General features: G+C 36.8%; 4 protein-coding genes across 4 annotated transcripts in view; all 4 read right to left on the bottom strand.

Moving 5' to 3' along the window:
• Positions 1–512: 512 nt before the first annotated feature.
• On the bottom strand, positions 513–1,562 carry LOC108551391 (myotrophin). The gene is made up of 4 exons (XM_017905532.1): positions 1,435–1,562; positions 1,275–1,355; positions 894–1,004; positions 513–718 (listed from the first exon to the last, which is right to left on the bottom strand). Exons 1-4 carry the CDS (start codon positions 1,438–1,440, stop codon positions 542–544), a joined length of 375 nt encoding a protein of 124 aa, XP_017761021.1. The 5' UTR covers positions 1,441–1,562; the 3' UTR covers positions 513–541.
• Positions 1,563–2,311: 749 nt separating this feature from the next.
• Positions 2,312–9,087, bottom strand: LOC108551382 (uncharacterized). The gene is made up of 2 exons (XM_017905521.1): positions 8,858–9,087; positions 2,312–3,003 (listed from the first exon to the last, which is right to left on the bottom strand). Exons 1-2 carry the CDS (start codon positions 8,973–8,975, stop codon positions 2,660–2,662), a joined length of 462 nt encoding a protein of 153 aa, XP_017761010.1. The 5' UTR covers positions 8,976–9,087; the 3' UTR covers positions 2,312–2,659.
• A 2,067-nt stretch (positions 9,088–11,154) lies between these two features.
• Positions 11,155–15,225, bottom strand: part of Fibroin2 (silk fibroin 2) — a 6,569-nt gene continuing 2,498 nt past the window's right edge. The window contains exons 2-3 of the mRNA XM_017905508.1: positions 14,163–15,135; positions 11,155–12,451 (exon numbers count right to left, since the gene is read on the bottom strand). Of these exons, the coding sequence (XP_017760997.1) occupies positions 11,348–12,451; positions 14,163–15,135 (2,077 nt within the window). The 3' untranslated portion in view covers positions 11,155–11,347. The remainder of the gene's footprint in view (positions 12,452–14,162; positions 15,136–15,225) is intronic.
• Positions 12,432–15,122, bottom strand: LOC108551386 (uncharacterized abhydrolase domain-containing protein DDB_G0269086-like). The gene is made up of 2 exons (XM_017905527.1): positions 14,156–15,122; positions 12,432–12,451 (listed from the first exon to the last, which is right to left on the bottom strand). The coding sequence occupies exons 1-2, from the start codon at positions 15,120–15,122 to the stop codon at positions 12,432–12,434; spliced, it is 987 nt and encodes a 328-aa protein (XP_017761016.1).

Genomic DNA, 15,225 nt, shown 5'->3' with positions numbered 1-15,225 from the left:
AACTTAATTAAATTATGTAGTATATCTCAATACGAGCATTCAGCAATTTTAATATATACTACAACTTTTTGTCATAAAAAGTTGTTTTAGGTATATTGTAAAAAAATGTATAAAAGAAATTTATAACATTTATAAATTAATAACAAATATTTAAAACACGATACGGCTTCTTACAAATGTATCAAAATATTCTTTTGCTATATAATGTTACATGCTTTAAAAATAAATTTGTTTCTATTGTTAGTTTGCAAAACAATCTGTATGATATACTATTTTAAAGCTGAAATTATATATATTTTAAATCCCTAAGAGTAACCATATAAGAATATGAGTTTATGATTATATACTCCAAATGTGCAATATATTATTATAAAACTACATTTGTGTACCTATATTTTTTTGTTTTTTAATTTAAAGTGCATAAATATGATACTCTAGTCATATGCAAAAAATTAAGACAAAGCAATGGTGATACTCCTATGAGGAACATTAAAATACTAAAATAACAAAATTATTGCTTTATGATTTGTTTGGCTTTGTGCTAGTGAAATTTAAGCAATTGTTTGATCTCATCTTTTTCAGCTGCATCCAAATAACTGGTTCCATCTGGTGTTAATCCATCCGGTTTAGCTCCCTTTTCTAGTAGTAATTTTACACAATTTGTATGTCCTTCCCAAATTGCTGCTAACAATGTTGTTATTCCATGTTTGTCTATAACCTATAAGTAAATTCATTTTACTTAAATTATAATACAATGTATAGATCAATATTTTATAATTTTTATCTTTGAATGTTTAGAGTAAAACCAAAACCAATAAAATATCATGTACAAAATTTAACAGGATAGATAGTTTATGTCTCATACATTCATTTAATATTTATAACATATTTACATTTGCATTGGCACCCTTTTCCAAAAGATATCTGACTACCTCACTTTGACCATAATCAGCTGCATAATGTAGGGGTGTCCTTCCATCAATCATTTGATTAACATCAATATTCTACTAACAGAAATACATTTAAATGATTTAATATACATTCACCTCTAGCAGAATATATACATATATATATCGACTTTGGAAAGAAAATATAAATGATTTTTACAACCATCATTTTAATCGAATAATAAGAATTTTTGTATGTACTTAAAGTTACATAAAATTTGTAAAATACAATATTAAACTTTAAAAGAAATATCTTTATAACATTCCTGATTAGCAGTAATCAAAAAGTAACAGAAGAAAAAATTATTTAACGTTTCATATATTTGCCTTGTTCTCTACGATATCCCGCACTTGCTCCAAATCACCATTTTTTATTCCCCACACGAGTTCACTCATTTTCGTCGTAAGCTATTAGAAGAATTTAAAATATAACACACAGTTCCGTAAATTTTCACGCTTATTCTAATCAGTTCACGCTTGTACTCACGTCCATTAAATTTGGTTAAACAGCGAATTTTGCTGGAACAATTTTTCCAGGCTGCCAACATATCTAACAGTAAAACGAAACCTTCACTTATTGCTCTATAATACCAACATCAAAGGTAACAATCAAATAAATGATTTTTCGCAACCTCTTTTCTAGTAAAATACACGTTGTTTATTTACGATAATATTCTAATATTAGATAAACAACTGCTATTTTGATTTGTATGTATATACCATATTCTCCTCAATTGTGTAACAAGATAACTACGTAAATTTTTTCATATTGAAAAAATTACATTGTTTTACTTTTAATGTAAACATAATTATTTGATGTGATTTAAAATTCAATTATAATCATTAAAATAAAAATTTTGGTTATATATAAAGTTAAATTATAAAATTAGGTTAAATAAAATTCATTTCCTTTAGATATAACACTGCGGACAAAGATTCCAAAAAAATAACTACAAAATTTAAACAGAAACTATACATATTAATTTATCAAAGCAACTACCGTATATTATATTCATTGCTATAGGAAATTATGGGATAAAAAATAAATAAAATATGTAGTATTGAATTAAATAGGTATTATTAATTTAATCACATATAATTACAGTCACACATGTTTTTCCATTACATACGCAATACCTTTTACATTTAAAAAAATAGAGAAAAAGAAAGAATTAGTTCTCTACGTGACAATTAATGTTTAAGGTGGAATTACAAAACAGACAGGAGCATCTAAGTTTCAATTTTCGGGACTAGGAGATTGAAGAAACTCGATACTTTAGAGTGGCTGCCGTACTACTGATGTTTTCGTACTATTGTTTATCAATGATAATACTACCATTATGTTTACATTTATCTACGTGATGTATGTTTACAATTTCATATCGTTGCAAGAACGAAAATAATTTCAGAATTATATACAATATATAATATTTAATTTCACATTAATTCGAATTGTATTGAAGGGTAACACGAATTTGTAATGCATGATCTTTTTATCATAAAATAATTTGTGTCAATGAGCGATGTTAAAGGTAATATTTTTTCTATATTAAATAAAAAGAGGTTATCATTCTTTCCGACAAATTTCTAACTGAAATTACTTTTTTCAGATATTAAAATTATTATTTCAGGATATAATTTATGCTGTTTAATCGATTCTTCAACTTAGTTTGCAAAAGTTACAAATTGCGTGTTTTCTTTTCTTTTAGAATTTAAGCTTTCGCTTGAACCGCTTCTGGGGTTTTCTCGATCTCTATGATTTCTGTGGGTGGCGCTAAAGTTGGAATTTCCGGATATTCGAGTTTTGCTCCTTCCTCGCATTCAAAGATGGGACAACAGTCTGGGAATGTGGCATTCTTGTTAGTTTTATCTGAGAGTTTGCATTTTGGATTGGCCTTTGGGAGCGGTCCACAGTCTTCAACAAGTTCAAAAAGTCGACCAGAATTGTCATCGGCTTGCACACAAGTGGAACGACCACAGAACGGAGTTAAATCCCAGGATTTTGTTGGTTCGAAGGTGGCGCATTTTGTAGAAGCGAAGCACGTACCAGGGAAATCTACAAGCAAAAAATAGAAGAATTCAGCAAAATAATAGAATTCAACAGGGAATTAAAGTTTGAAAATTATTAGACCTTATTGTTCTAATATGTTTATGTCAATTTAAAGTTGTCACTATATGTACCGTAAGTAATTATGAACAATCGAACAACGTAATGTATTGGATAATTCCCAATAACGTTTTTGTAGAATACAAGTTTTCGAATTATATAAAATATATTACATAAAGAAGGTATCGGATTGACATGATGCATTAACTGGAACACTAGATTTGATTACATAATAGGACAGTTCTTTATGCAATAAAACATCGTAGCTAGTAGCTTTTCTTTCTGGAGAAAGGAGTCCATATAGATTAGTTCGACCATCAGAAATAACAGGTATCTTTTATTCGAAAGATTTTAGAAATTTTAGACTGAATATTTCAATACATGAGAATTTGATTTTTAATAATTTCTTATCAAACGTTAGATTATTTCCATAATTCTGCACAAAAAATAATTATATTGTATTCGAAATATTTTTTTAAAACAGAAGGAAATAAAGAAGGTATAAATGCATATAGTGCATTTACATTTATGTAATTTCTTCGAAGATATTTTGCATTTCAGGTGAAGATTTTCACCAGCTGTGATGTAAAAGTTAAAATCTCATCCTATATGAGCAATCATTCGTTCAGATTGCAATTCATCGACAAATCGCATCACTGCTGTGCATGATGCATGGATAGACCGCATTATTTGATTACTTGCACACTTGTGAAAGGTGTCGTTACTTTCTAACATGCAACTATTTTTAACGAACGTCTTGTCGCGCCTTCTAAACCTATACAGATACATTCACATTTGGTATTCCATTGTAACGCGTCTCGATTTATCGTAGATAAACGATACAAGAGTTTCATTGGCGGTGATCGGACTAGAAACTTCAAGGAGAAACACTTTCACTGTCACGTCGTGTTACCACTTGCGCAATTATCACAAACTCCAACTAATTGTAAGTTGATTACTGTATTGTATCACCTTTTTTTTATATTTCTTACTTAAAAGAAAGAAAAGCTTAAGCGTCCTTATCGCTTACTAAGATAATGTAATGTATTAGGAGCTCTAAAATATTATACAACCTACAATATTAAATTAATTATAAATGCTGTTTAAAGTAACTAAAATATTACTTAAATGTTTATTATTTACAGCCTAAATTCATGTTGAAAAAACGATAACTCTTTTATTTTAAAATTCATCATGGGGAGAAGTTACAATGATAGAAGAAAAGTTCAATAGGTAATAAACAGAATAAAGATGAGGGGAGAACGTTGCGTGCTTAAGTACGAGTTGTTCGTTACCTTGTAGGAATGTGATCTATTTGAATAATGACGTGTCTGTTACTGTTTTCTCAATGCCAGATTCGTTATGTCAAAGGCTTAACGCGATGGCCGTTTATGTCAACGTTAAAAGTGTTGTGGCATGTATATGACATCAGTTCTTGTGGGACACCTGGATCACAAGAAAGTGGTTCATGAGACTTTATATCCAACATTAGGATGTCCAATCGAACATTCGAGATCAGTAGAACGTTCTGGTTCGATATCGACGGCTACCAAGATTCTTTTTTCCGACACTTTTAACCGTCGTAAACTTCTTTTTATCTATTCTTTTATCTATTATTTTTTTATAAATTTTATGTGAAAAATTAAGCATTTAACAGAAAAAATATTTTTAGGTAATATTTTCACATTATAATAATGCAATGATACAATTCTTATGCATGCCATCGATTTATTTCAAGATAGTTTCAGAAAGAAATGTTGGTTCCTACTAACTAATTAATGAAAATAATTAATGTGGAATCTAATCTGGAATCGTTAATAAAATATGAAAAGTCGAATGTATATATGTACGTTGCAAACCGTATAACTGTTGCGAAAGTGAAGTATAGGTGAGCAGTTTCACTTTCCTTTCTATACTAAATGAACTTTGTTTTGTCTCGAAAAAGGCCGTTGAATGTGATTATGCATCAATTAATAGGCAAATTACAGATCTAAGGGAAAGATGTCTTGTATTTTTTTCATGTTGATCGAAAAAGATCCCGAAAGAAGAAAGGGACACAGGAGTCGTTATCACGATTTGCTATGCAATTTCGTTAATACTATTATAAATTTATCGGCAAAAAAAAAACAATGTAATCTGACTCCATTTACATGGTAAAAAGTCACAATTTTGAACGATAAATATGTTAAAACGCAAGTTTTTTATGCGTGTTATGTGCACCGATGTGCGTGGAAGGCTTTATAGTGTAAAAACGTAGTGCAAATTAATATCTAATTCTCGTTAAAAGAACAACGTTTCTCATCGTTTCCGAGGAGAGCCATTTAAGGAAGAGGTAAAGGATGATTTATAGTGTACGTTCTTAGACTTTCACCGACATTAAGATTCATCTGCCTGCAAGGGTCGACTTTCATGTTAGTAAGTGTAACGTTACGTCCGTTCACTTTGGTTTTTTCGTTGTGACCGGCTACGTTTTCATCTGTGAACATGTTCCGTACTCTGTGAGCCATCGGTGATCCATGATACTCATGGCGGAAACGAAACTTTCATTGCACGGTCAAAAATATTCTTTGATCTACTTGTTCAAGCAAGACAGATGCAAAAGAATATTAATGTGTCACATGTTGCATTAAAATGTATGATTAAAAGAATATAATAGTTAGAGAAATATGATAACATAGAATACATTAAGACACGATGCATTAAATATTTTCCATAATGCATTATAATGTGATCGATGCATTATAAATACGATAAAATATAGCTATATTGTTAAATACATGACATATAGTATAATATATTAAATATAGACAAATATAGTTAAATGTAACTATATATACATATTTTATTTTATTATAATAACATTTTATTGCATACATGATCTGTTCTTGTATTTGTTAATCTCGATAACACTGATTAAGTAGGAGTTTCAGGTTAAGATAATTGCAGCTTCAGTTGCTTATTTTTTCGATTGACAAATCGATGGTCTATCGTTTTAATAAACGCGCGATATTCCTATGTAATGACACGTTGTTTGTCGTGTGGTTAGCCAGTGGTGCATGTCCCGTTTAGAAAATTAGTCGGTGGACATAGACTGCAATCAAGAATTGCACATTGCAAGAATAATCGAAGAGTAACGATCTTCTGTTGGAAAGCAACGAAGGTATGGAGAACAATACAATGCAATCAGCTTTTTTCTCCACGAATTTTCATTTGGGCCCTACTTTCGTTGCCGATGACCCAACCCAGGTCCTACTTTCTGTAATCACCCTGTTTCGAAACGGGTACACATGAACTGACGTTCGTGACTGTGAAATTTACCTTCAGTGGAAACACGTGCAACTATACTTAAATAGGCATTACTTTCCTTTTTGTTAATAATCATTTAAATGTAACATTTTACAAACATTGCTTGCATTATGAAATTTATTTTTATATTTACCATGCCTAACAATATACCATGTCGCGTCATAATACCTAAAATTTTGAATTTAATACAGAACGATGCGAAATCAATTAGAAGTCACAAGATACATGGTTGATATACAAATATAGATTAGATACTCTTCCACAAAATTTTTTATATGAATTAAAAATGTGTCGACTCATTGTTACGTGTATATCACTTGTACATCACAAACAGTGAACTGTTCGATCGCAAAATGTTTGATGTAGTATGGAATGGACTAATCAGTGTACGAACCGTCGTCCCCTATCGAAAATTTCGTAATATCATCTAATCTCATTATCCTTATTATGGTGGCGTGTAAATAGACTGTCTTTAATGTGTAAACGATGCTCGAGAGACTGTACATAAATGTCCTGAGACACCGTATTTGGCGTTTCCAACAGTGACTCGTCAGCAATTCGATTATTCATTGGAATCTAGGTCTGGAGCGAAAAGTACGGTGTATCCAGGCCACAGTGTATGAATCAACAAACTAGGATCTCCGTATTGTTCTTAGATTCTTTTTCAATAATCTCAAACTATAAATCATTGCAGAGAATACGGTTTTACATTAATGATAATTACCAGGCATAAATGCGTCTCGTGACTTTACCGGAGATTTCCGTACGATAAAACCCGCTGACTTGCTTCCTACTCGATTTGTGTGCACGCTGCGTACTTGGTGCGTCGTCGTTGTTATTATGTATGCCTTATGTGCTCCTGGTTACATGCTATTAATGTTTTCCCTTCACAGAATTGCAATTTGCATGTCGCGGACTCGATCGTTTGGGAAACTGACATCAACTTTTGGTCAATAAATCTTTGTGATGAGAAAAATTGATATGGAGGAGCTAACTGGAAGTCACGTATGAAAACTTTGATTATCGGTAATAATTTTTTATGACGATGTTTTGATACTATATTAATTTCAGAATAGAAAGGAATATCATTTTAATTGTAAAAGCGACGATGGATTTTGTAAAAGATGATTCATCTTGAAATCGAAAGTCTCTTCGAACAGGTATTCCATTTAGAGAAGAGAGGAGAAAACGAAATGAATCACAGTACGGGATCGGTCGGAGAAGAAGAAATGAGTCTCGTACCACGAAGACTTTCACGCAACATTGGTGGTCTTGCTACTATTTCCTATTCTGCTTATGTATGTTGTTCACCTCAATTGTCATGTGACGGTAAATCAGGATCTACGAGCCGGTGGACACGCCTATCTTCGCAAACAATTATCCTCTTATCTTTTTAAACAAAGAAAGAGAACGGAAAGATATCTGTCTGTCTTTTTTGCTGTTGAAAACGTGTTACGGTACGATGAATAATGCGAGTGGGCAAGATGCTAACAATAATGGTAGGGTGAAAAGAGCGCGGTCTCAAGGACCTGCTTCTACGATCGCGAATGGAAAGTCGAAGAAGCAGGAATTGTCAGATGAAACTGCGATTTATGCCCATTTTTGTAAACCGGTTGAAGTAGTCGCTTCATTTGCAATTCTGGGAATGTTTTTTAAGTTGATCAAGCAATATTTGGAATGACAATAAATGTCGAATGACAATCTATTGGTTATATACATGTGTTTACATGATTTTGGATTTGTATCTTTGTGTTCACTTTTGGTTTATGAAACATAATTTTTATATATTTTTCATGCAGTTTCACTTTTGGGTAGTATACAGTGATAAAAATCGTCCTACTTTCATGTCACGTATGTACCGAGTCACGGCTTCGTTTCAGTGAACTGCTATCATCCTGGCATACGTTTTTAGGTAAGAATAATACCAGTGGGTGATGCGGAAACATAAATTACAACAGGGAAAGCAGGAAAATAAATTCACTTTCAACAAGAAAATTTATCCTAGTGAAACTGAAATTAATTTTACAAACCTGTTATAGACATACGTTCTCTCTTAAACTTTTTATTAAAATTATGACAGCATAAAATGTAATAGTTTTGCTGCATTTTAGATTCTAAATTGATTTTCTATTATAATACATTCTAAAAGAGGATTAATTCACTTTTAGATGGTGCTTTCACATGGTGCAGTTTACTACGGTTTTGGACTAAAAGACTCACAGAGATGTTCCATGAGATTTATTAGGAAAAATACCTACATCGTTTAATCATTACTTGGAAACATAGATTGTAAGGACATTGCTACAAGTTACAACTACCCCTCAGAATTTGGCACAGTTTTATTAGCTTCATCAGTCGATCAAATCCTTTTACCATGTTTACCTAGACTTCTAACAGAAAACATTAAATATAGGCACTGCGATACCTATATCTGTGCTTCGAAAATAGATTCTTTCAAATTTCAGATACCAGAAAGATGAAAGAAAAAAAGACTCACCGCGGAGAACATCGGCAGGGATGAGTCTTCTAAACGTTTTAGGACGTTCTTCCTCCTTCTTCTCCTCGGCGGCGAAAACGATCGTTGCAACAAGCAACAGGACCGGAATGAGCTTCATGATGACACAGACAGAGAGAGAGGAAGGAGAGAGCAGACCCAAGCGTACCTCTGAAGAGGGAAGAAAAAAAGGATCTTCGTGTACTGATTAAGACTGGTTGGGTCCGATTCTCGTACCGGCATTTTATAGCTGTTCATGGGGCGGGGTCCTGTAGTCCCCACCAAACATTTATGGTCTCTCACCTCTTGAACCACCAGTCACCAAAGAATCGTTCGCGTCCCCCGATGCTCGATCGTGTGAGCTCCTCGTTCCCCAACGACGGACGTGCATATACACCTGATCGCTACATAAAATGCGCGATCATGTATATATTCCTTTCTCACACTATCGAAATATGTAAATCGAATCAAATCCACAACCAATGCATTCCACTTACGAGCGATATATATGACAAAGTGGGTTACCATTTAGTTTACGGATCTTTCTTTTTCTTTCTTTTTTGGTTCTATTGACTTCAGTTCCTTGGATCAATGCCTTTTTTTTCGCTCGTTAGCTATAATCGGCGAGTCCTTGATTTAATTAATTATAGAGAATCATAAATACTTTCTTAATTAGTGGTTCTATAAAATTAATATTTCCTTCAGAAAGAATTAAGATCCGTAAGAAGTTTTATTAGAGATCCGTGATGCATTAATTAACTCTCTCACTTCTCATATTCTCATATTATGGCGAAATAAGGACGTAAAATAATAAGAATAAATATGTTTACATATGTCTGAAGTTTGACTCGAGAATTAAGAGTCAAAAGAGAGAATAGTTTCGTGACTCACTGTGTCCTCAAGGACAGATTGTCAATAACAAACATGTTAATTAATGCTCCACAAACCTGGTTAAATTCTTCCACAATTTTAATACTGGAATTTCGATTAGAATTAAAGTAGAAGTTTGCATAAATTTAAATTCGTAACCAACTATTATAATATACTTGATCTATTCGTATTAACTTTACGATACCGAACAATATGGGTTTGCAATTTGTTCGTGATCGCGGAATTGAATGATCGTGATCACGAGTCGTGAAATTGAGTGATTGTCATCACATGTCGCGAAATTGAATGATCGTGATTACGTATCGCGAAATCGTCATTGTATTCGAAGAAAAGAGGCTGGGCTAACCCGTTCTCCTTTCTTTCCTCGGTTTCTTTTCACGTATGACTCTTCCACGCACGATGCGCTCTCTTGGAGGCTGAAACAGTCGAATCTTTCACAAAACACCGCTTACCACATCACGACTTAGCCATTACAAAAACTTGTAAAAGCGTATCGCGTATAACCAATGGTAATTGCCGAGCGATTAAGATGCACGCGTACCCATTTCGTAGGGTTAATGCACATATTTCAACGGCGATGGTTCGTGGCTATTAACCCACGGTTTGTAACTAACTTTCGCTGTTTCATTAAAGTATCTTTCAGCCAATTAACGAAGCTGCGTTCTCGCGAGAGCAGCACTGTCGCGTAAGAAAACAATAATAACGGGCCATAGAGAGTTTCTTCCGGGCCATTTGAGGCAACAAGTAGGAAGGAATCGAGACTAGGAATCGAGACTATTATATTTATGGCTAATAACGTTTACGTAACAACCGTATGTATTGCAAAAGTTACGATAGAAGTTGTAAGAAATGAACTCGATAATACCATTCTTCAATATTGACCGGTTGCCGTGAATCTGGTCATTGTTGAATGATTTTATCAACGTCCCGTGATTATTCATCGCCATTGCTTAATTAACGAGATAAAACTACGAGGAGCGATCGTGGCGTAAAATCGCGCGATATCACGGGAGGAAAGTAAAGAAGAAAGGGAAAGTTGCCCACTGGCATCGTTCTTCCGAGTGAAGAGACTGTAACCTTCTGAATCACCGATCTCGGAACACAAGTTCGTGGTATTTCAAGCGTTAGAGATTGTCTTGTACGGTCGTTTCGCAGACAGATACACGTTCAGACGGTATATCGAGATAATCGGCCAACCGGTACACGTATCCTTTTCCTGGAAGCAATTTTTGACGTTGTCAATTACCAATATGGCCATTGGGTTTTCACAAAATTATTCCAACATATGTCTGACATTTATTTATTTATACGAGACAACGAACCACGATAGATGGAAGGGCAATGAGAAAGAGAAAGGTGTACACGCGTGCGTGCGTGTATGCGTGTGTGTATAGGGAATAACAGTCAAACTCGTTCTCATTTGCTACAACAGTTTAATAATGTCATCCGTACAATTTCAATTCGCGTTTACTAATCATGTCTCTAATCATCTTCTGCTGCCACTATTCTAGAATATACTCTGCTTGAAGATGTTTAACACCTCTCTCAGAACTGTTCCTGTATCTTCGCCCAGCTAGATCCCTTCCAGCACATCGCGCTACCTTACTTCTCCTCTTTCGAGCTCCATCCTTTCTTCTTCGGTGCAGGAGGCTTAATCTTCGGTAATCCGATCGCACCTTTCCACGCGCCAGCTTCAGCGGCCGCTTCCGAGGTCGCAGCAGCGGACGCTGCAACAGCCTGCGTTTCAGCCGCTGAGGAGGCGGCGGCCTGCGCCACACCAGCGGTGTTTTCTGCTTGCGCCTCAGCTTCCACTTCAGCCTCAGCAATGGCGTTCACTGCAGCAGCACGAGCGGCTGCTGCGTCTGCGGCTGCTCTAGCTTTAGCAGCCGCCGCGGCAGCGGCTGCCGCCTCAGCTTCCACTTTCACCGCGATTTCGGCGACCTTAAGGGCTACTGCCGTAGCCTCGGCTGCAGCGGCGGATTTGGCTTGCGATTCGGCCGCGGCTGCGCTTTCAGCTTGAGCCAGCTCGTTTGCTCTCTCTGCTTGGAGGGCGGCGCGGGCGTTAGCTGCAGCGGCGTTCTTCGCGAGAACTTCCGCCCTCCCAGCGGCAGCCTTGGCTTCGGCCACAGCCCACTCGGCTTCCTCGGCTGCTTCAGCAGCCGCTAAGCTCAGTTTCAACGCGCTGGCTGAGGATGCCGCCGCAGCTGCCTGGGCTGAAGCCGCAGCGGCTACTAGCTCCGCAGCTGTGTTGGAGAGTTCACTTGCACCTTCAGCAGCACTCGCAGCTGCGCTTGATTGCGCGGCCGCTGAACCTTGAGCCTCTGCTGCTGCTTGACCGGCCCCGAGAGTAATAGCGATAGCTTCACCGCTGGCAGCCGCTACTTCCGCCGCTCCGGTTCCTAGCTTTTTCCCGGGGATGGGTTCGCCCTTTGGTTGGTGTTCCTTCGGTTCCGGGCTCCCGTGTATCGAAATGGGTTTCGGTGGAGGTTGCGGCGCTTTGTTTGCGCTAGCCAGACCCCAGACCAGCAGGAACACCGCGAGTATCGATGGAATCTTCATCTTCGAGGCTGCTTCGCAAGATTGATGCCGGTTGTGGCGAGCTTTGCTCGTTTTATACCGCCGTTGACAATTGTCAAAACAGCTGTTGTTACACGAAATGTTGTCATTTCGAATTCTAAATATTGTGTTACCTTTTGTCGTCGATGTCTTTATTGGAAGAATCAGGGTTTATTTAGCTGCATTCTGGTCTGGGATATCGTGTTTGTTTCTTTTACGAAGTGATTATGTTATTCAAATAGATGCAAGATTTTGGGGCTGAACATTTATTATTTCAATTGTGTCGAATGATTCGAAATGTAGGTGACTGTTTTCGCAAGGTGTTTTTCTTGCAGGAAGTGAAACAGAGGACTGCAGGCTTTATCGATATTTTGATTACTGTTGTAGATATTGTAATTTGTTTAGAATGTATTTAAAGTTTAAAGAAAATATTGTACCGTTTGGATTATTCTGATGTAAAACGTCGTTAACATCGAATGCTAAAACAGTCACTGGGAATGAACACTTTTACCAAGACCATATGGGTTTCACCTTCTCGAGATGTTCCGTCCGTGCTTTCTCTTAATTAAAAGCGATTTTCGATATTCATCGTGACTATACTGCATCCTCTCTGCTTCTTTTTATATCGAATAGAAAAATTATTTTTCCATCTGCTATTCTCAAAAGCCATATCTCGATTAGCATCATAAGTAATTCGAACTACATAAACTATTTTAATCGTTTTTATTATTCTTACCTGCGATACTTTGAATATTTTTAGGCTAACGTATGTCTATGATTATTTAAAAACAAACGTAGTAATAGATTTAAAAAATTAGTCTTACGTATAAGGAAATTCAGGTAGTAATAACGGAAATAAATTTAAAGAGTTTATAAAGTAAATCTGTAAATTTATGTCACGCATTATCTACAATAGCGATCGAACACTTAAAATAACATACAAGATTAAAATAACGTGTCTCGCATAATTATTAAACATTATTTTTAAAAATAACCCAACTGGTTATTTGCGTTACTAATAATAAATCGTGTGTTATTTCATTGCACGCGATAAATTTCAGTATTCATTTACTAAACGATAATTCAATATTTGTCGAGCAAATTAAGCGTGTATAATTAAGTAATCATACGCAAGGTTTAAAATACATAGATTAAGAAACTCAATTGAAACATGTATATTTTTATAATGAAAGATTACCAAGTAATCTATAAGTGTACATTTCATTATTCCGAGTACCTGTTAGTTTTGTACAAAACAAAATACAAATTTTGCTAGTTGATCTAATTTAAAACAAACTACATCTAACGCATACTCGTTACAATCGAATTACACTTTGTAAACATATATTTATCGTAGATAATACGATATATAATATAGGTGTAGAAATTAGAAATTTAAAGTCAGGATTTCATGGCAGAAAGAAATGAGCAAAATATATACAATTACAGGTATTAATATTTATTATCAATAATCATCATTAATATTAAATTTTCAGATCCTAACGATACAAGCCACTTGCCGCTCATCTTCAAACACCCACACATTAAGATAAAATAGAAAATAGGTACTATCGTCGATTGCCGATACTACAAAGGATTCATGGTAAAGGAGGACACAATGAAATCATGAGAAAAAGACATATCTGCTAAAACAGTGGACCTTTATTATCACGTAGGTAAGCTCACTTCGACAATGTTACTCTTAATTTTAATCGACCTCGTCCGCAGGCCGTCACTAACCATATCCGAATAATCGATTTCTATCTATTTCAACCAAAATTTTCAATCGTCTAAGAAAGACTTCCTCTCGTCCCCATCAGATGCCCCTTCATAATTTCTTCCCCTTTCCACCACTTTCTACTTTCGCAGCAGCGCTAGCCAGTGCCTGAGCTTGTGCGAGTGCCTGAGCTGAGGCACCAGAGTCGTTTCCAAGTCCTAGAATCACGCCATCACCGATAGCTGCGGCTGCGGTAGCCTTGGCCGCGGCAGAGGCCTCTAGTTGTGCGGTTTGCGAGTCCTCGGTGGCCGAGTTGGCAGAGGCCTCAGCGGCAGCTTTGGCTTCGATCTTGGCAGCGGATTGTGCTTCCACTGCGGCAGCTGCCTGCGCACTGTTCGCGTCAGCGGCCAATACGGCTGCTTTATTGGCAGCAGAGGACGTGGTTTCCGAAGAAGCAGTGGTCTGCGCTTCGGCAGAAGCTGCACTGGCTGAGGTTGCCGCAGCAACGGATGCTATCCATTTCAATTCTTCAGCGATCTCTGATGCCCTAAGGGTGGCTGCGGCTTCGGCGGCTGCTAAAGTGCTGGCTCGTTTCTGCAAATCACTCGTCACGTCCTGAGCGGTTGCGGCCGTTCTCGAGGAAGCTTGAGCGCGATCCATGGCTGATGCCGTTGCAGCGGCTGCGGCCTCCGCGAGGGCAGAGGCTGTCTGTTCCTCGGACTGAGCTTGCAACGCGGCCAAAGCTTTCTTTTCGGCAATCAGCTGTGCCTCCAATGCCGCTTTCACCGCCGCGGCAGCCTCAGCTGAAAGTTTAGCCGACTCTGCCGTCGCTTGCAAGAGAGCCTCGGCTAGGGCCAGAGCAGATGCTTTTACTGAAGCGGATGCTTTGCTCTCTGCACTAGCGGTTGCTTTGGTTTTAATCAACCACTTTTCTACGTTCTTGCCGAGATGCGGGGCTCCATTTTCCTTCCGTTTCGCGCTAGTGTCCACCTTCTTCAATAAGATCTCCTCTATGTGGCTGGGATCCCCCTTCGAGGTCCCGAGGCTTGTGTCCACCAGGCCCAATGTGAGCAGGCACGTGACGAGAATCGTTGGGATCTGCATGGTCGACGAAATTCTGCCGATTGATGTCGATTCTTCTGGCCCGCGTGGGTTATATACCAGGGGTTGCAGTTGTGCAAATAGTTGGTATTGTGTGTTGTAGGGA

The sequence above is a fragment of the Eufriesea mexicana genome, unplaced genomic scaffold (assembly GCF_001483705.2).
Source record: "Eufriesea mexicana isolate 0111107269 unplaced genomic scaffold, ASM148370v2 scaffold3953, whole genome shotgun sequence".
NCBI classification, from domain to species: domain Eukaryota; kingdom Metazoa; phylum Arthropoda; class Insecta; order Hymenoptera; family Apidae; genus Eufriesea; species Eufriesea mexicana.
The sequence above is the reverse complement of the archived record's forward strand: the minus strand, read 5'-3'. Positions and strand labels throughout refer to the sequence as shown.

Bases quoted from the DNA above. Each gene is read 5' to 3' on its own strand.
- LOC108551391 (XM_017905532.1), bottom strand. The intron at 1,005-1,274 runs GCAAATATATGA...TTCTGTTAGTAG, and splicing joins GGGATATCGTAGAGAACAAG to AATATTGATGTTAATCAAAT. The intron at 719-893 runs GTAAATATGTTA...ATTTACTTATAG, and splicing joins AAAAGGGTGCCAATGCAAAT to GTTATAGACAAACATGGAAT.
- LOC108551382 (XM_017905521.1), bottom strand. From the start codon at position 8,975: ATGAAGCTCATTCCGGTCCTGTTGCTTGTTGCAACGATCGTTTTCGCC. The intron at 3,004-8,857 runs GTGAGTCTTTTT...TTTTGCTTGTAG, and splicing joins CCCTGCCGATGTTCTCCGCG to ATTTCCCTGGTACGTGCTTC.
- LOC108551386 (XM_017905527.1), bottom strand. From the start codon at position 15,122: ATGCAGATCCCAACGATTCTCGTCACGTGCCTGCTCACATTGGGCCTG. The intron at 12,452-14,155 runs GTGGTGGAAAGG...CTTCCAATAAAG, and splicing joins CGCTGCTGCGAAAGTAGAAA to ACATCGACGACAAAAGGTAA.